Below are 21,397 nucleotides of genomic sequence, written 5' to 3'. Positions count from 1 at the left end.
TGGGGGGGTAAGGGACTTTATGCGTACAGATACAGTCCCCAGTGTAAGGGGTGGCCGGGAGGCAGTGCATGAGGGTCGCAGGGTGAGCAGGTACCTGGGCCCAGGGGACAGTGGGTGGCCAGGTGCACAGTGTCAAGAGAGATCAGATCAGTAAGGGAGAGTGGGAGCAAACGCAGATGCAAAGAGGAAGGTCTTGAGGTGCTTCCGGAACCAGAGATGGTTCTCCTCAAGTTTTAGAGTGGCAGGGAGGCTGTTCCAGAGGGAGGCCCCAGCCGAAGACAGAGATCTACCCCCAGATCTACCCCCAGCTCGTTTCTTTGAAAAACAACTGACCCTGAGGGAGTTAGAGGTGGAGGAGCAAACAGCTCGAGAGGGGAGGTATTTGCAGAGGGATAGCTGAAGGTATTTTGGACCCAGGCCCCAGAAAGCCTTGTGGACAATGCAGAGGGTTTTGAATTTAATCCTTGCATCCACTGGGAGCCAAAGCAGAGATTTCAGAGCTGGAGAGATACGATCCCAGGGCTTGAGGCCAAGGACAAGTCTTGCAGTCCTGTTCGGGATTAGTTGTAGAGGGCGAAGAGTAGAGGCAGATAGATTTAGAAAGAGGCTGTTACAATAGTCCAACCTAGAGAGAACCAGAGCTTGGGATACAGTGAGCTTCTGGGGGAAGGAGAAGAAAGGGGGAGTACCTCTGAGAAGGTGCAGTAGGAAGTTTGACGGAGTTGGGCGGAGAAGGAAAGTGAGGAGTGAAAGATGACCCCGAGGTTCTTAGCTCCGCAGGTGGGAATAGGAGGAGGGCCAATAGAGGCCGGCCAGAGAGAGAGGGGAAAGGATGGAGAAGGTGTGCCGCACCGCCAAGCGCAATATCACCCATGCAATCTCGTACTACTGGCCTGTGTGATGATGGTGATCATAATAACATGAATAATAATAAAGATAACAATGCCAACAATAACAAATAATGCAAATATAATATTGTGTTTCAATAGAGCACCACATGGCAGATTCTTCTAGCTTTTACGCATTGCAATAATAGGTTTTATTATAACCCAACCTATCATCCCAGGAAGGAAGGTCATAGTCAGCCTGAAGTATCGCCTGGGTGTTATATTATGCTATGTTCTACTTATGTTATTCTTCATGATATTTTATATCTTGCTTTATGTTATGCTATTTGACATGTTCTTTGATGTTAAATGCTGTGTGCTATGTGATGCTATATGTTATATGTCATGTGGCAGGATGTGTAATATATGTTGATCTGTATGTTATGTCTTTGGGCGTGAGCTACTGCGGCGTAACTTCAGTCAGCGTTGCAGTTGGTTGCAGCTCGAAGGGCTCGACTGTCTCAAAAATGTCCTTTAAGGCGGATGCTGTTTGATGCTTGTCGATGCACTCCTCCTAGCTTCTTCACTAGGCTTGTGTCGTCCTTTAAGACAGACGGCCCAAAGCTAAGGAGAGTGTTGAAGGCAAAGGCCTTGTCCTTGGTTTGGTTGAGAGACTCTCTGGCACTTCCCACCTATTAAGCTTGCTGCAGAGCCTAGCAGGGCATGCTGTGTGCTGGCTGGGTACCGGTTCTGGAGCTGCTGGAGGGTCCTCTGGACTCAGTATCTCCTTCTGTTCCCAGGGAGATGTTTAGGGGAGGGATATTGCTTCCCTCTTTGGAAATCCTAGCCTTCCTTCAATGGCAGAAGCTGTCAGGCAACTGTACCTTCAGCCAGGGTCCAATGCTGAGTTGTTCTTGTTACTCCTTGATCTTGCTCAGCCATCTTTTAAAGCCAAATAGGTCACAGTGATTGGTGTAGGCTAAGCCTACCTTAATGAACCAGCCCCGGGCCCCCACCAACAATATCCTGTATGCGCGAGATGATAACCAGAGTGCTTTGCAACAGAAAAGGTAAAGGGGTGAAAAAATATAATACTAAGTCCCACCCATCTTCCCGTCTGCTGTGAATCAAAGGGTCTGTCTGGTTAATTGAGCTCTCTGTGGTTCCCGATTAAAGTGGCAGGTCTCCCTTGAAGCTATGGTGAGACCAGACTTTTGGTCATCTCCAAACCACATACTCGAACCTTCTGAATGGGGTCCCCCTGCAGGGATGACGACTGTAAATACATAGTCCCAGACATGACAGTGAGAGGTGGGTGCTGGCTTCAGGTTGACACAGTGCATATCAAATGTTGTTGGGGTTTTCCTGACTTATGTTAGTCCTGCAAACAGGCCTCCCATGGGCCTTTATGAATTAACTCTGATTAGTATGCAAAGCTGCCACAAGCAGCTAACAACGAACAGGGCAGATCCATGGAGCCTTTGTTCATTAATTTGGCTGGCCATGGCAGGAGGAAGGTTTTGCCTTCCCCCTTCTGAGATGCCTTGATGTACTCTTTGATGTCATATTGCAACTAAATATGACTCAGGGACAGCGCTAGTAGGCTGTGTCCACCCAGAGTACACGGGTCTATGTGTATGTCATGCGGTGTGTAGATTAGCCGCACACATTTTCCAGAGGTTAATGTACTGTCATTCAATTTCATTTAAAATTTCAGAAAGCGCAGGCGAGTGCGCACCCACTGTGCGCATGGTCTAATTGCTCACAGTTACTTTATGTAGTATGTTATGCTGCCATTATGTGGCATTCAGTTATATTATCTTCTGTAATATTAGGCTATATTCTGTTTGTGTCATGCAGTATTCTAGGGTGGGGTGGAATGGCCTATGTTTCCAGAGCACGAAGCCTGAACCTATGAATTTAGGGGGGAAGTTAAAAATCTTTAAGTGTAGATGAAACACATCAACAGCAGCAGCCCCCGCTAGAAGAATGCATGCAGAGTGTGGGCATGGCCTGGAACTGACTGTGAACTAGGCAATAAGGTCCTAGATAGGGCCACAATGACTGGTCATGGACCACTGCACTGGGGTCAAGTCCCGAGCAAAGCTTTCATGGCCAGGTGCTGAGGCCATGACCACCATTATCAGTCACAAATAATGGTAAATTGGAGAAAAAAAACCTATATAGGAACTCAGAATCCTGCGAGGAGCGTCACTTCAAGCAGAGAAAGGCACCACCAAGGAGACTAGGAAAGAGGGCTTGAGACAAGGCCCTTTTCAGCATAGCTCGCAGACTGGCAGGCGAGGAGGAGGACTGAAGAGCCGAGTTGTGTTGCCAGTTTGTGCGGTGTATGGGAAGAGGTGTGGCGTTGGTGGTACATACATGCCAATATTATCCATTCCATTCGGGAGACACTAGTCCTGTCCTGGTTTTATATTTGCATTCTTGGACTTGTAGTCTTGGATCTCCCCTTTATAAGCTCGGAAACCCAAGCACCAGAATGGCAAGTTCAAGGCAAGATTGGACTAGTGTCTCGGAATGGAATGGATAATGATGGCAGGTGTGCGGGTGTGTGAAGGGTGAGGGGAAGAAGTGCTTGGAGGAGGGGGCCGAGTCGGCCAGGCATCCATGGGACTCAGGCTTTCTAACCGCAATTAACACCCACTGCCCCTTGAACTCTGGCCGGTGAGGCCTACGAGGAGGCTAAGGTTTGAATTTTGGGTCTGGGGGTATTTGTTCGTCCAGCAGAACACCTGTGATCACGCGGGAGTCTGAAATATGAACACACTTGACATATTTGGGGTCATTTAAAAGTATGCAAATAACATTACTGAATAAATACAATCCTTGTGTAATATAAGGAACCACTGACAGTGACAGCAGGAATTTCAATAAGTGCCCAAAGACCCTGGGTATTTATGTAATCGCCCAAAAATCTGAGTTCCTCGATCAGTGACCCCTGGAACAGACACTTACCGCTGCCGTGCGATCCACCTCGTTCCGGCTGCTGAGAATGAAGCAAGCCTCGGCGTCATCCATCCTGAAAGACACGAGCGTTGGACGTCAGTCATTTCACTCCCACGCCTGGGAAAGTGACTTATTCCCCTGCCCCCTGCGCGTCACGGAAACCACCGATTTCCCTTTACATTTCCCAAGGCACTTCATCAGTTCATATCTTCCCCCCCCCCCTCAAACCCTCCCCCTCCGCACCCCCCGCCCCTTCCCCGCTCATGTGTGATCTAAGCTCCTGGAAAGCGGTTAACGTTCACTGATCGTAAGCATTTTTTCATGTTCCACAAACTGGTTTATAAAAAGATTTGCTTTTATAGCAAATAGGAACACACGTGAGCTTCTAAAATACCAAGGATTGACTCTTTCTTTTCCCAAATCCACAGTGCCACGTTATTGCACTAGTGACAAGCAACCAAGAGATGACAAGATATGATAAACTAGAGCGGAAGAGGAGTAGAGGTGTGAGAGAGATGCAGAGAAAGCGAGACAGAAAGAGAGAAAGAGAAAGAAAGAGAGGGAGAGGGAGAGAGAGGGGAGACAGAAAGAGACAGAGCGAGAGGGGCGGAGAGAAAGGGAGACAGAAAGAGAGAGGGAGAGATGCAGAGAAAGAGAGAGTGTGAGACAGAAAGAGAGAGAGAGAAAGAAAGAATGGGGGAGTGAGAAAGAGAAAGAGACAGAGAGAGGGGGCAGCGACAAAGAGAGACAGAAAGAGAGGAGGAAGAGAGGGCAGAAAGAGAGGGGGAGACAGAGGGATAGAGAGAGAGGGGATGGTGGGGAGAAAGAGAGAGAGAAAAAGAAAGAAAGAAAGAAAGAAAGAAGGAAAGAAAGAAAGAAAGAAAGAAAGAAAGAAAGAAAGAAAGAAAGAAAGAAAGAAAGAAAGAAAGAAAGAAAGAAAGAAAGAAAGAAAGAGGGGGAGACAGAGAGAGAGAGACAGAGAGAGACAGAGAGAGAGAGAGAGAGAGAGAGAAGGGTAGAGAGAAAGAAAGACAGAAAGAGAGAGAGATGTAGAGAAAGAAAGACAGAAAGAGAGATGTAGAGAAAGAGAGACAGAAAGAGATATAGAGAAAGAAAGAGGGGGAAAGGAGCGAGATAGGGGGAGACAGAGAGAGACAGACAGAGAGTGGGAGAGAGGGGTGTCGGAGAGAAAGAGAGAGGGAGATATCCACAGAAAGAGAGACAGAAAGAGAGGGAGAGGTTGAGAGAGATGTAGAGAAAGAGAGACAGAAAGAGAGAGAAAGAGAGGGGGTAGAGAGAGTGAGGGGGAGACAGAGAGACAGAGAAAGAGAGAGGAAGAGAGAGGGGTGGAAAGAAAGAGAGACAGAAAGAGGAGAGAGGAAGCTAAGATACTTGGGGGACTTCACAAGTGTGCTTCTGGGCCCACGCGTGATCCCCACACCAACATTTAAGACAGTGCCGGGATAATTCCAATGTGCAGGTTTCCATTTATAAATACAAGATTCAACCTATTGCAGAACTATTGCAGATTTCAATGCCCGGGCCTGTAGGAGCTTGACGCGGTTAGTGTTCTAGGCGGCAAAGAATTCAAGGAGAAGTAGGACAGCTGGGTGGTCTTCTCCTAGTGATGTGATGACGTCCTCAAGTATATCCGTCACCACCGACGCAAGACTCCAGGTGCTCCTAATATCGGTCTAGTAGACATATCAGATATTGCGTTGTGCCGCTAATTCATGAAACTATTTATCTATTTGGAAATAGAGAAACATTTGGCTAGATCCTTTAAAGTGCAGATTTTCCAACAGTGGAGCAAGAATGCCAGGTTTTAGGGAAAACGGCTTTTGCAACAAAGAAGCAAATCAATGCTGGCTGCCATTGGGGGTATTATCTCCACTCACAACGGCAGTGAGGCCGGCAGTATTGATGCATGCAGTAGTACTTCCAGGTTAAGGGCAAGCAATGCTTCGCTCATGGACAGCATGATTGGAACATATGCACTTATGAATTCCCTAATCTAAGCCACGACACATGATTCCATGGGCAGATTTGATGGGTCCACTGTCAACGTTGTGTGCAAATTGGTTTGGAGCCCCCAGTTTAAAGGCAGAAATGGAAGTGGAAATCAAAGGGTGGGAATGATGAAAATACCAAGTTCCAACTAGTATTGATGTGGAAAATGTCTACTACTGTGATACAGAAGTTCTGGAGATCATCGTAGGGTTGGCGTGATATTGAGAAGGAGAGCTACAGAAATGTCGATCTGCTCATTCCCTGATGATCTTCCACAGCACATTTGTAGGATTCAGTCTTCAGGATCAGGGATGATAAGTGGAATTTCTTGCCACCTGCATTCCGATCTCCATCCCTCCCTATTTAGTGTAGCGAGCTGTGCCATGTACCATCTATCGGTCAGCTGTAGATCATGAATGACAGTGATGAGAGAATTTGGTCTGCACGGTTATCCCTCTTCTCTTATAAGGGGCGTGAAGTCTGCAGGAATAACCTTTCCAAGTCCTGATGCTGATCCATGATGGAGGGTCTCTTGAGATGATTGTGTAGCTTTGTCAAGTCTTCTTTCAGCTGACATCAGAGCATAGGTCTGACCCAGAAATGTGATTGACGCTTTTGCTTCTTTTGCAAACACTCTTAACTCATGTCCTCTGGAAGATTCGCCCCTTTAATCTTTTCATTTTCATTTTTCAATATCATAGGTCATGATGAGAATTCTAGGATATGATGATTGCAGGGAGGCCACCATGTAAGGAGTTGACAAGAAATATGATATCAGGAATGGGAGGGGGTAGGAAGAGTGTGAGAGGTGGATCAACACAGACAGGGGGAAAGAGAGAGATGTGTAAATAACAGTAGAAGAGGGAGAAAAAGAAACAGCGAGATGGAAAATGACAAAGAGGGAGATATATTGTGATAGCAGACATTCCAAAAGATAAAGGTATAAGCAAAGTTGGTCAATTACAGATTTATAGACAGAAAACAAGGCAAATGTTTGCTAATGTAGGCGATTACTCTTAAACTTAGTTTAGAATGATTCCTGGATACCACTGGCAACATAGACAGAGAATCAGGTAGAAAGACAGGAGGTGACGGCTAGAGCAGACATTATCAAATAGAACTAGAACACATAGATGCATATCAAAAATATAGATTGCTATCTGACTGTAGAGGAAGAATTAGAAACATACATATGCATAGATTCAGGTTGGCTGAGTGCCAGAAAAGACATATGCAAAAGATGGCTAGTCTACACCATGGAGAGAAGGCATAGGAAGCATTGATAGATTCATTGTTGCCACAGAAGAGATTACATAATACATTAAAGTCGCACATGCATGTATGCCTCTTGAACACAATCCACCATCCAACAGACCTCAGTGGATCTGCCAGATTGATGGACATACTTTTTTCACTTGCAGAACCTATAATTAAAGCGGGCCTCCAAATGTGCACTGGCCACTAGCCATTTGCAAATAATAGCGGACTCTTGGCGAGTAGAAAAGGGTTTGCTGTGTACATGTAGAGAACTGAGGGGGCACGTGACTTTTGATGTCTGGCTAGTAGCCTACAACCTAAAATATTTGTCCCTGGAGAATTTATATATTTTTTAGATTATCGTCCATAACTGTCCTTTGATACATATCTATAGCGATCCACATTACTAATATCAACAATTAGCACTCAGGGTGTGTGCCTGAGCCAATCGGGTTACTCCGAATCCTGGCTTTACCTAATGATGAAAGCCTGCATTCTCAGCAAGGTGCCAGAGGCTCGTGAATGCTCTAGTCTTCACATTCATCATGCCACCCTCGCCCGCACTGTCCACTGCTACGATCATCCTCACTGAGCTTCTTTCCACTGGAACTGCATTCTCTCCCACACACCTGCAGATGGTAGCATAAAAATAGAGGAGGCACTATGGCTGTAGACTCGACAGCCTTTTCCTTGATGGCCATTTTAACTGTATTCTTTGTTGTTTTTGTGCCAGCTTGCATGCCAGCTGCATACTTGGATTACTCACATACAAATAAGCCTAGAACCCTGGATACATCTCAGGGGAACTAACAGCAATAATATCTTGTTCAAAGGGCCGTATTGGGTGGTAATGACCCGCAACTCTGATTAAAGGACCTCACTTCCCTCAAGCCTATTAACTTGGCCCGTTGGCCCATACCACCCAAAATATCCCTCATAAAAAAGGTTTTTATTGCTTAAGTGTAAGGCTGACTTGAAAATATATTTGTATGAGAAAAATAGTCGATTGTTTCTATGTCAAGATGTCACTAAATAACATTTAAAGCAATCATGGATGTAAGGAAAAAGTGCTAATTTTATGACTGCACTGATTATGAAGGCGATAAGTGCATCTAGTATTCATTTCAAATAAGATTATTTGTATATTTTTGTCCTTCTGACGAACATACTTGATTAATTGGTGTGTCCATAAGCCGTGACCTAACCGAGCAGAAATGGAGGGCTCTAGAGCATAAGGAATTGGACACTGTGTCACCAAGCTACAGCGTGCCGAACACTTTCCCAATTGTGAACAGGGGTGGCCCCGCCTCACTCCTGGTGATTGGTCATGGGATTCCGGTGGCTACAAAGACGGTTTTACATTGATCACCAATGACCAAATCGGTTACAATATTCACGCCCTTATGACACTGAAGGGACTGGGACCCAGGGGGATGCCACTCGCTTCTCTCCAAGTGGCTGCCATGAGCGAACAAAGTGAACACACTGGACACCGGCCTTTGGTCCTCTCGTACTGATTAGCTTGCCTCATCTTGGACAAGGAATCTTGGGAGTTGCTATCTTCTGCAGAGTGGAGTAAAAACTCAAAATCAGTTCAGTTTGTGTCTACCAACACTGGCATGTCAATAAGGGAATACTGACTATGTAGTTTCAGAGTGGGTTGTATGGGGTGCTCCATCCGTCCCCTATACTTACCTGTCTTGGAATGATAGTCATAATGAGCCTGAAGGTGTGTGTTAGGGCCACAGCTGTTGTGAGTAGGTCCATCAAAGCTTCCAGCTGTGCTCCCAGCTGCAGTTGCCTTCTGTCTGTTCTTCTTGGAGATGTGGTTTGGATTTGCAGCTGATAAACGCTGCCCACCGGCAGGAACTGAACTTGAGATGTACAGGATGGGACCATGCCAGAGCCGCCATCTTAATTTGTGAGCTACTCTCCCTTCTTAAGTTCCCAGTACCATGCAAGGCGTTATAGGTAATCGCGGGTTGCTTACAATGGGCACAAATACCTCAGGAAAACCAGTGCAAGCCATGTGATATGGTTGGTGAGCAATCATAGCACGTGAAGGCCCGATTGCCATTGCACTTTTCTGCTGTGATTGCAGCACAGTCTAAGTTATAGCGGTTGTTCTATTTCACATTGGTTTTTGTGAAGCATGCACAGGTTTTACGCCACTTTCTGTTACGCTGCTGCGTTACACCACGGCTCTTCATGTTGGTGTCATGAGCACAGATGGGCTAGTAATGTACACTGAGACATATGTCCATGCCATACTGTGCAATGATAATGTTTGCATTAGAGATGCACAACCACAGGAGCCCCAGAGATCCCCTACTGACAGTTGCAATACAATCATGAGGCTTGAGGTAGAAGTAAATTCACTGTTAGTGCACACATGTCAACTTAAGCAACATATTGCTATGTGTTTAAGATGCAAGTACACTACAGCTATATGAGACATGAAAATATTCTACATGTGTGAAATAAATCACATTTTCTGCTGCATGTGTTGTTAATGACACAGAAGCACCCGCTCGGATGGATGCAGTGACTATGAGCCACCTTTCGCAAGGAGAGCTTATGTGTGTTTTGTGATGTAATTTGCGGCAGAGCCACAATGGTCAATGACTGGTTGGCATAGCAGGGTGGCAAAGCACACAAAGCTTTGCCATCAGAAAAGTGGCGGCCCATACAACAAGGCTTTGCCTTAGTGAGTGTGAGAAAGACATGAGCACATGATATGAATGGTATGTGAGAAGGTCTGACCATGTGAGCTCCCCAGAGCGGGCAGGCTGGGAGCCGAGAGGTTTGGGGGGATGGACATGCGACTGCAAAGACATGGCCAGTATAAGCATGAGAGGTTCATGGGATAGCAACATCTTCAAGGTTTTTTCCTCCACAATGTCAATCATCTCCATGTATATATCGACTGCATGTTTACTGCACCATCGTCTCACCTTAGCATGTACTATGAAGGAATACAAAACACAGTTCTTTGAAACAGCCCTTGTTCTGCAAAGGTGGCAAGAGCACCATTACAATCCGAGATTACCCATCCCCCACAGTTCATACGCTCACCCTCTCTGCGCACCCAACCTGAAGCACAAGGCCTCGATCAAAATCAGTGCTCCTCGCTGGACCAATCCGAGGCAGGCAACTGGGACACCTTTCACTTAGCATGTCTTACTGAGGAAGCCACTCTGACACAATGGCTTCAGGAGAGCATGAGTCGACAGGGGAGGTTCCGGAAGTAGAAACCTCGACTTGTACAGTGGGGATCATTAGTGCAGGCTGCGATCAGGCAAATAGGACTCGGGGAACAGGTGTACAGTGATAGTTGATGGTAGCTGCAAGGATAGCTCAGGAGCAACGTCCTACAGGAGTCCGACATGCAGCGTGATATCAATGAATACATGCATACATAGCTTACATATTCCCTATTGGTTATTTTCAAGCCGTTCTGATAGGTCACGATCAGTCAGCTCGAGGGTGCCGAGAAGGGATTCACGTAAATAATTGAAGCCCAGAACAACGCAGCGGGATAATGCGAAGCAGAAACTTTGCCCCCCCCCCCCAAAATCCCGACTTCCAGCATTCCCTCTACCCACCACCCCTTTGCCCCTAAATACCTTACCTAAAGACCTGCACTTACCTTCCTTCCTCTCCGATGGGCCTCTCTCTCCCTGCGACGTCAGTTCCTTCTCCCTTATGGGTTGGAACTTCCCCCACAGGGCCCCTTTCTATTTGTTTCAGTTTTTCTTTATTGTCCCCCGCTTTCCATGTAAAGGAGACGGGATACACCCCTGCAACCCCTGAACCCATGATGCCTTATTCTGCATTGTGGGATTCTGTATTTTTGTCCATACCGAATGCGCAGTCAATGCGCATTCATTTTTTTTTAAACGTTAGTTCCCGGCATTACCGTCCAGAAGACTTGTCTGACACTCACTTTAGCATCTCCCAGGAATGTGAAGTCACTCATTTCCTGCTTTCCAGTAATTTTCTTCACTCGATTAGCTGCGATAAATGCCTTTAGTTGACTGTCAGGAAAACCCTGGTGATCCGGGGTCTGTGACTGTGGCGTTGCCCCGTGAGGGGATACGCACGCGGCGGCGTGACGTTGCACGTCGCCGCGTGCGCCTTAAATAAACGGGGCGTTCCCGGCCGCGTCAGAGCGACCGGGGAGCCCGAAGCGTGCAGACGTGTCCGAGTCGAGTCTGTGTGCGGATGGGCTCGCGAGCACGCAGTGGGGGCACCCAGAGACCCCCAACAGTGGCGACGAGTGTCGGATGCCCGGGCCCGGCGGTGAGCGCGATCCCGGACAATTTTTCTTATTACGAGTGAAACATCTGCGGATGTTTCACATCACGCCGAGGCCGCGGACCACACGCGGCTGGCGGCCATCTTGCCCACGAGGTGGAGGATCTTCCAACAGCTCCGGTTTGGAGCAGGAAGGCCATCCAAGCCTAATTTTTGGACTTACTGACTGCGGGCAGTACAACCCGCAGGCCCATGCCAGAATTTTGACATTTTGGCAAATTTTCAGGCGATGACGTCGTGTTGTAGCTGGAAGATGGACTGAGGTGGCTGGGCCTTCTCAGCCCATTCCTTTTAAAGCTCAATTTTTGGAAACATTCATCCACGGATCCTCTTCAGGACCCTCTTCAACCCCTTCATCATCATTACGTGGGGGATGACGCTCCAGTTTCTGCGGCCCACGTGGACACAAGGCGCCTCGAGGTACTATCCTTCAACCCTTTCATCATCACGTGGGTGGTGGCAGTGTGGGGAAAGGTGCAAGTTGCGGCCCTTAGGAGTGGAACAAGGGTGCCTGTGCGCTTGCGCCTATGAGTGATCCGGGTGCCCTGGAGGGTGCGACTGCCACGGCCTCGGAGGATTCGCAGGATGAAGGCCTAGTAGACCTGTTCCAGCAGAACCCCCCACAGCAAATCCCGCGTCCGACGACGTCTGGACTGCCTGCGCAACCGGTGGGTGCCGCTCCCCCTCCGATCCAACCACCACCCCTGGCCATGGCCCAAGCCAGGGCGCAAGCGGCCCTACAGCCGATTCCCGAGTTTGATGCTACGGGCCCCCCCTCCAGCCTGGGGCCCCGATGGAGGAGATGGATTGGACGGCTGGACATGTACTTTCGGGCCGCCCAGGTCACGGACAATGACAGCAAGGTGGCCACGATGCTGTACTCCGCAGGAGCGACCGTGCAGGAGATCTTTGAATCATTAACTCCAACGGACAACTCCTATGATCAAGCCAAAGCCGCCCTCCTCGCGCACTTCGTCCCCCTTGCCAACGTGGACTTTGAAAGGTTCGTCATGCTGTCGGCCAAACAGAAGGAAGAGGAGACGCTTGACACCTTCTATGGCCGCCTGCGCCGCCTGTCACAAGGGTGTGCGTGGGGGGATGCGGAGGACATGATAAGGACCATGTTGATCCAGGCATGCTCATCAGGCAAGCTGAGGCGACAAGTCCTAAGAGAGCCCGGACTCACTCTGCCCAGGATCCTGGAGCTCGGGAGATGCCATGAGGTGGCGGAGGCTCGAGCCAATAAAATGGAGGCCGGATCCCGCGCTGCGAGACCGGAGGAGGTGTGCGCCGTCTGGCGGGGCGGCAGAGGAGTGCGAAAACCCGGCATACCTCCCAGAGACAGAGCGGGGAAGCCGGTAGAGTCGTGCCAGAAGTGCGGATATGACCTCCCCCACTCATCGGAGTGCATGGCAAAAGGAAAGATTTGCGGACGCTGTGGTGTGCCTGACCACTTCTCGAGGGTGTGCAGGGCGACTCTGCCTGTACTTATTCCGAGAGGACAACCCCGTCTATGGGCCCCGCGGCAATACCGCCCGCCGAATGTAGCTCAGGTGGAACAAGTGGAACCAGAGGAGGCGCTGGCGGAAGAAGTGGAGGAGGAGGATGAGGAGAACATCTTCTTCGTCTCCAGCATGGAGGTCCTCAAGGGAAGGAGCAGAAGACAGCCGAGATGTATCGTGGAGGTAAACTGCTCGCCGGTCCCAGTGCTAGTCGACACGGGAGCCTCTGTCAATGTCATGGCGAGAGGACATTACGCTGCGCTCAACCCAACCCCGAGGCTGGCGACGCCAAGAGCCCGCATCTTCGCATTTGGTGGGCGGGAGCCCCTGCCACTCGACGGGGCGTTCGTCGCCAAGGTGGAACACGACGGGTCGAAGATCAGGGCCCGCTTCTATGTGACCCCGGTGAGCAGCAACACCCTGCTCAGCTGTGCGGCAGCGGAGGCCCTTGGCATAGTCAGCTTCGCCTATTCAGTATACTTGGTGGACATCAACGACCTGCTGGACAAGTATGCTGACATCTTCAAAGGGATCGGGAGGATGAACGGCGACCCCGTGAGGCTCCACATTGACGAGTCGGTACAGCCCATAGCCCTGAAGCACAGGCGAATTCCATTTCATCTAAGGGACCAGGTGGACAGGGAACTCGATAACCTGGTGAACCTGGACGTAATTGAAAAGGTGGAGGGCCCCACACCATGGGTATCCCCCATTGTCGTAGCGAGGAAACCCAAACAACCGGACTCCGTCCGAATCTGTGTGGACATGCGATTGCCCAACAAGGCCATCAGGAGAGAACGACACCTGACCCCGACGATCGATGACATCATTGCTGAAGTGCAAGGGGCCCGGTTCTTCTCGAAGTTGGACTTACGAGCTGGGTATCACCAAGTTGTCCTCCACCCAGAGTCCCGGTATATAACGACTTTCACCACCCACAGGGGACTCTATAGATACAAGCGTCTGAGCTTCGGAGTGTCGTCTGCAGCCGAGGTATTTCAGAACTTAATCCGAGGCGCCCTCGCGGACCTGGAGGGCGTCCTGAACATTAGCGACGACATTCTGGTCTTTGCGAGGACCGAACCAGACCACTTGAAACGCCTAGCCAAGACCCTCGAGAGGCTGCAGTCGCTGGGGCTCACCCTCCACAAGGACAAGTGTGAGTTCCTCCGCCCGACCATTGAGTTTTTTGGTTTCATCTTCAAGGAGGGCGGGGTATCTCCTGACCCCAAGAAGGTCCAAGACATCAAGACGGCACGCCCCCCTGAGTCCGCATCAGAGGTGCGGAGCTTCCTGGGAATGGTGACGTACTGTGGGCGCTTCATCAAGAATCTCGCCTCGAGGTCGGAACCTCTGAGGGCCCTGACGAAAAAGGATACCATCTGGCAGTGGGGCCCGTTAGAACAGTCGGCATTCGAGGACATCAAGGGTGCCCTGACAGCAGATGACACCGTGGCTTTCTTTGACCCCGCCCTGGAGTCGGAGATTGTTGTGGACGCCAGCCCGTTTGGCCTCGGGGCGGTCCTCACCCAGGTGGGCAGAGATGGGGGAATAAGGCCCGTGGCATATGCGAGCAAAGCCCTCTCCGAGACCGAGCAGAGGTACTCACAGATTGAACGGGAGGCCCTGGCGGTTCTGTGGGGCTGCCGGCATTTTCGGCTCTATGTACTGGGGAGACCCGTGACAGTGGTAACAGACCACAAACCACTGATTCCGATCATGGCCGGATCCTCCTCCAAACCACCAGCCAGGATCGAGCGATGGATGCTGGCCCTCCTGGAATATGGCGTCACCTTAATCTACAGGCCGGGGGCCAATAATGCGGCTGACTACCTGTCCAGGCATCCGGTGGGCAGGGGCGGACCCGCACAAGAGTCGTGTGCAGAGGAAGCCGATGATCATGTCAGCATGGTGGTCGAGAGCGCCACCCCCAATGCAATGCCGCTACCCGAGCTGGAGAGCGCGGCAGCCAATGATGAATGCTTCCGCATCCTGAGGAGCTCGATGCAGTCGGGGTCCTGGAAGGCCGTGCTGGAGTTGGTGGCAGGGCGCACTCAAGAAGCCAAGGTGACCCTCGAGCAACTTTGGAAGGTGAAGGATGAACTGTCCTTCACGGAGTCGGGCCTGCTGCTGCGGGGTGATCGCCTGGTGGTGCCGGGCTCCAAGGTCCACGAAGTTATCAACCTGGCACACCAGGGACACCAAGGGGCCGCCAAAACGAAGGCGAGGCTGAGGCTGAAGGTGTGGTTCCCCGAGCTGGAGAGAAAAGTGGACGACTTTGTAGCGGCCTGCGTATGGTGCCAGGCGGCTTCCCCAGTACAGCGGGAGCCCGAAATTGAAGTAATGCCACGGGGGACCCGCCCGTGGGAGGTCGTACATGCGGACTTCGGATCCACGGCCGTGGGTACTCACTTCCTAGCCATCGTCGATGAGTACTCGCGATACCCGGAGGTGGAATTCGTCGAGTCGGTGGCGTTTGAGCACGTGGTGGGCGCTGTGGAGAAAATCTTTGCCACCCATGGGTTCCCCGTGACCCTGTGCTCGGACAATGGATCCCCATTCCAAAGTGCGAGGTTCTCGGAGTTCCTCGAGAGCTGTGGAGTGGCCCACCGGAAGGTGTCCCCGTTGTGGCCCCGCGCGAACGGGGATGCAGAGAGGCTGATGAGGACATTAAACAAAACGTTCCGGATAGCCCAGGGGCAAGACCAGCCTCTCCAGCGGGCGCTATACCAGTTCCTAAGAGTGTACCGCACCACCCCACACGCCTCGACTGGGGTGGCCCCGGCTGAGGCTCTATTCCGTAGGTGCCCCCGAGGTCTCCTCCCGGAGGTGCAGGAAAAGGTACCCGGCGTAATAGACGACCAACGGGTGGAAGCGGAGCGACAGGCAAGGACACATCAGGAAAACCTACGGCGGGGTCTTCGTCCGCAGCGGCTGGAACCGGGCGACGAAGTGTTGATTAGGAATCGGCATCCCCATGGGAAACTCTCGCTTCCATATGAACCCGAGCCGCTGGACGTAGTGGCAGTGAAGGGATCGATGGTAACGGCCTCGGACGGGAAGTCGGCCGTCACCCGAAATGTGAGTTTCTTCAAGAAACTGGGGGACTCTCGGACTGAACTCCCGCCTGACCCGGATGAGACTGTCCTCCCGGATGAAGATACCCCCGGGGAGGAATTCTTGGGGTCACCAGAACGAGACACTGGAGCGGCGGGGAGTCCGGCGGCTGAGGTAGGTGGGAGGTACCCCCAGAGGGCTGGGCGAGGGAGACCTGCCTACCTCGGAGACTACGTGCTGGGGCCGATTGACTGTGTTCCGGAGTGAAGGGGATCTGGGAGGCTGATAATAAAAGGGGGCATGGGTTTTTGTAAGTTCACAAATGACATTGTGTGCAGTGATATGGTTGACGTGTCTGTTTGTTATTGTTCCTCCCGGAAAAAGGAGGAGTGTGGCGTTGCCCCGTGAGGGGATACGCACGCGGCGGCGTGACGTTGCACGTCGCCGCGTGCGCCTTAAATAAACGGGGCGTTCCCGGCCGCGTCAGAGCGACCGGGGAGCCCGAAGCGTGCAGACGTGTCCGAGTCGAGTCTGTGTGCGGATGGGCTCGCGAGCACGCAGTGGGGGCACCCAGAGACCCCCAACAGTGACGTGGGATAGCTTTTCAAATTTGACAGAGCTGACAATTGATCACATGATTACATGAATCATAATGTTTATTTTTCAGTATAGTTGAACTATTTTTAAAATACGTAAAAGCGAAATGAAGGAATGCATAAGTGAATGTTGGTTTGCACCTCGAACCAATTCATGAAGCTCGGTCCTTTCAAAAGAGATTTTATTTAGATGTGAGAAGAAACTTGAAAACAGCACAACCATGCCAGCTTTTACCCCTGGTCAAATTCACAGAATTTTCATCCATTTATTCGAGGTGTATTTACAAGACATATATTTGTTTTGTTTTTCCGGCTGGACCCTTTCTGCTGACGGAATGTTTAATCGTCCTTTTTACATAGACTTCAATATTAGCCTGGCACTTAAGGGGTTAATTAGGTGTTATGCCCAAACCTTCTGGTCGCCCCTATGAATATTGGGGCTTGTTTTAGCAATGCACCCATCCGAGGTTGTTACTAAGGGCTCCACTGAGTTGTGTTACAGTACAATAACGTTCAATGGAAACACTGCAAAGATAGATACAGATTAAAAGGACGCATCATTATATTGAATAAAAACATAATTTTGAATATTGATCTGGAAAACATAGACATCTCCAAAGTTTATGAACTTCCATTTACTGAAAAAGCAATCGTTTACCTACCCGAGAAAAGGCAAGCCTCCACCTGGCATTTATCAAGAGTTGAACATTTATATTTAACACTGGGAGGTGTCTAGAACCAGAGCAATCATGTGCCAAGCTAAGTGCTTCGCCAGGAGGAGGGCATTTTTAAGTGGTGCCCCTAGACCAGATTGGGTAGAAGAGCCAGCCAGTTTGCTGTGAACTGTTTCTATCACATGGCATGATGAGGCTGTTGGCATGCAGTGATATCAGGTGTGTGGGGCCCGCTTGTCTAATCTTAGAGGAGCACTGCCACCTTCCAGCATGCCAGCACTGTGAAGCAGGCTGCGGGCGCCTTCTATTTTCTGGTGTGCAGTATGGTTGCTAAGATTTTATCAGACACACACCTGTCATTCCGGACACACACGTGTCATTCCGGATTTTGTCATGCCAGTTTGTTTGTTTTGTAGACTTCAGCTTGCCGGTACGGAAGTTGAGTGTCATATAATGTTCCAAGCATCAAATGTGTTCTGGACCACATGATCGTGAGGCCATGGTCCTTCTTTGTTATTTTGGACAACCTGTTTTTTTAAGTCTTGGATTTACTTCTGTTTGCCGCTACTGGTGTTGGGTATTGTGAAATGTTGGATGATTTAAGATGATTCGAGCCTACCTGGTCTTGTTGCCATGGCCCATTTGTGTTCCTAAGAACGCGTGTTCCTAAGAACGGTCTGGTTCTCAACCTTGCATGACTTCTTCCTATTCTGAACTTCACTTGAAGAAGTGGTCTCCTTGTTCTGACGGGATCTAGGTTTCTGAATTTCCCAATGTTTGATAATCTGACAATCGGGTGTTACCTTCCAGGAATGCTGAAGTGGCCGAAGCAGTCATGGAGAATTTGGGTCGTTGATGAAAGTCTGTTTTTCAGGGGTTCAGCTTCACGAGTTGCCGTATCCGTTTCTATATATTTGCACCCTAAAGGGAGGAACAATTCTCTGCAGGATCCCTCTATCCTTATTTTGAGTGTATGGGTTGTTGAGGAGGGATTTGGGGTTTCTACTCTGCAGCCTTATTTGAGCTAAGTGACCTGAGGATTGTGTGGCCTAGAGTTCCATGGGGCTGGTATTATTCTCCTTCGTGTCTGTTCTACGGTCAAATCTTCTTCGTGTTGCTATATTCACCCAGTGTAAGAACTGGAACAATGAAGAGACCCAAAGGGGAGTGACTCAGTTACTTCCTACCAGTCATCACGTTTCATGGAGACCTACTATTCCTCACTTCATTAGTAAAGTTTACGCCCTCTCTCCTTTTGTTCACTTTGACCACGGTTTGAGCTTTTGTGTATCACAGTTAAGGAGAGTGAGAGTAGAAGTTATATAGGCCTTATAGGAGGGGCTTATGTTAATAATACCTGAAATTGTAAGCAACTGCGCTTCCTGTCCCACGAAGGGCGTGGACCCCAAAGTGTAAGAATTGTGACTGGGAATTGCTGTTCTTATTTGTTGATGACGGGTCCCATCCCACAGGTATCTGAGTGCTTATTCCACAGTCAAAGTGAAGAGGCAGAGACTTGGTGGAGCAAGAAGAAAGATGCCGTACTCATTTTCCCCAAAATAATTGTATTTTCCATCCCACAAGTCTCTTCGGGTAGGAATTCCACTTTCTAGCCGCCAGGACAGAAAACGATTGGCTAAAGGCCCTGGTCGTATTGGAGAATAACCACTGTCCGCCAAGTTCTGGCTCCTTGGGGATGGGCAGTGTTGTGCCATTCCACACGTGTTATATATATTAAATGAAAAAACTTTGTTAAAGGGACGTTATGGTTAAGTTGTGCTACTAAAAACCTATCAAATTCAGTGAAAAAACTTTGTTAAAGGGACGTTATGGTTACAAGTAAAACCGAAAAATCCCTGAAATTCGCCAGTTATGGTAAGCTAAGCAACCATAACTCGTGCCACCACCGTGCACTGCTAAGAATAACACCCATGGCATCAAAGATGACATCACAGATATGATTGATGACATCACTGATGACATCACATGTGCATTTAATTTTCATAGGAAGTCCCTACAAGGGGTTGTGAATGTAATGTGGCAAAAAAGTGTCAGGGGTCATCTGGAGATGTGTGATGAACTACATACTTGATCATGCAATGTATTGCTCCAAAGAACATTCCATTGCAGTGTTGTTTCTAGAACAGGAACCTACTCATACAGAAACATAGGCATTGGCTGCAGCATACACTATAAAGATGTAATATTTCAAATTTTCCCATTTTGGATAGTAAAACAGTGACTGCTTCTGTATCACACTTTTGCATACTGTGAAACATTTACTAAGTAGGTAATAATGCATCACTTACTACATGCTTGTACTACTACACACAAAACATTAAGAGACCACAATGTATACAAATATGGGGCTTATACAGGGAGAGTAAAGTAAGTAAACAAGTGGCAGCATCATGAGCCACTGTGTATAACCAACATGATTATCTTTACGCATAGACATGATTGGTGTGTTTCAGGCCTGCTTCTTCCCCTATGTATGTTCATCATAAGATGCGATTGAATTCTATGGAAAGTACTGTAAGAATATGTGAGAATAGCAACGTCTACAAATGCAATACCTTTTGAATTTTACGTTTTTGACTGTCAGTGAATAAACTCACCTGGCCTAGATATGTCAGTGAACAAAAAAAGAAGGGGCTAGACATGTGATGTCATCAGTGATGTCATCAATCATATCTGTGATGTCATCTTTGATGTCATGGGTGTTATTCTTAGCAGTGCACGGTCGTGGTGCGAGTTATGGTTGCTTAGACTACCATAACTGGCGAATTTCAGTTTTTTTTCAGTTTTACTTGTAACCATAACGTCCCTTTAACAAAGTTTTTTCACTGAATTTCATAGGTTTTTACTAGTGCAACTTAACCATAACGTCCCCTTAACAACGTTTTTTCGTTGAATTTCATAGGTTTTTATTAGTGCAACTTAACCATAACGTCTACGAACATCTGACTTCATTGCGTACCTTCCGGACAGTGCCACATGACCATATGCTGGCACGCGGCATGATGACGTCTCTGAGAACCCGGCCGCACTTCACGATAAGATCTGTGCTTCGCGGACAGTTCAGAACTGCATTTTCTACTGATCTAGGAACTTTCAACTTCAAAATTTCCCTTTCACAGCTCCAACACCTATTCCTACTCATCCATTAACAACCTAGTACACAGTACATACTTTTAGCAAAACTGCTATTTATCTTAAAATGGAATCAGCTAATGCCATGACACACGCGCAACATTTTCCCCTGTCCACCTGACCCTCCATATTAGTGTTTGGTGCCTCTTCCATCATTTCCCTCGCCATGTTTCGTTCTAAGCTCTCCTGCCAAAAAAACAAATGCATTCAAAAACAATAAAAGAAATGTTCCTTTGGGAACCACCTTTCACAGTTAAAAAATAGAACTAAAAAAACCTTATAGACTCCATCTACTTTATATTTCTCAGTAAAGTACATACACTCAATAAGATTTTCCAACATTTCCTTTTGCATTTTGTGTTATGCTAATGGCAATATTGTGGCGTTTATCCTCCGTTCCAGGGATGGTACGGTGGACACCGGCCTGGCAGCCCAAGTTATCAGCCCAAGCGAAGCAAGGGTAGATAACGAGTTCTCTGGACCATTATCCCCCCATTCCAGCCCCTGTAATGGCGGATGAAGGCCATTAGCACCCTAGGTTCCCAAACCATGCTAAAAAAAGGATTTTTCTTCCTACACCGGGACGCCTCCGGCCTCCGGCGTCCCGGTGTAGGAAGGAAAATCCTTTTCCAAGATGGCCACCATGGAAAGGGAAGGCGGGGTTCCCTAAAGGGCCCCTCTTCGCTTTCCATGGCAGCCTGCAGAAGGCAAAAAGAGAACTCTATGACCATATTACCACAAGTGCATTTTTCTTCCTTTTCAAATCTATCCCAAGTTCGAATAACTTTACCACAAAGCCAGTCCCAGGTGGACATGGCCACTTTAACCCCATGTTTTGTCCCTCATGGTCATGGCCAGTAGCCAGATTGTCCGGATCATGACCTTATTCCATGACCCGGACAATCTGACCACTGCCCATGGCCACAGGCTACACCTCAGTCACCAAAGGTATATCACTATTTTTTGTACCTACATTATGACACTTGTCAACAAAAAAAACACGAGCACATTTGCAAAACCATGCTTTCAGGTCCTTC

The 21,397-nt window shown here is 48.8% G+C and overlaps 1 protein-coding gene across 10 annotated transcripts in view; it reads right to left on the bottom strand.

Moving 5' to 3' along the window:
- Nucleotides 1-21,397, bottom strand: part of KCNT1 (potassium sodium-activated channel subfamily T member 1) — a 2,308,650-nt gene that overhangs the window by 377,466 nt on the left and 1,909,787 nt on the right. For all 10 annotated transcript variants that reach the window (XM_069609538.1, XM_069609540.1, XM_069609539.1 and 7 more), the window contains one exon: nt 3,804-3,867. In XM_069609538.1, coding sequence (XP_069465639.1) covers nt 3,804-3,867 — 64 coding nt within the window. The remainder of the gene's footprint in view (nt 1-3,803; nt 3,868-21,397) is intronic.

Source organism: Ambystoma mexicanum, chromosome 8, assembly GCF_040938575.1.
Source record: "Ambystoma mexicanum isolate Mex_15411 chromosome 8, UKY_AmexF1_1, whole genome shotgun sequence".
NCBI lineage: Eukaryota > Metazoa > Chordata > Amphibia > Caudata > Ambystomatidae > Ambystoma > Ambystoma mexicanum.
This window is presented reverse-complemented; position numbering and strand designations above follow the sequence as displayed.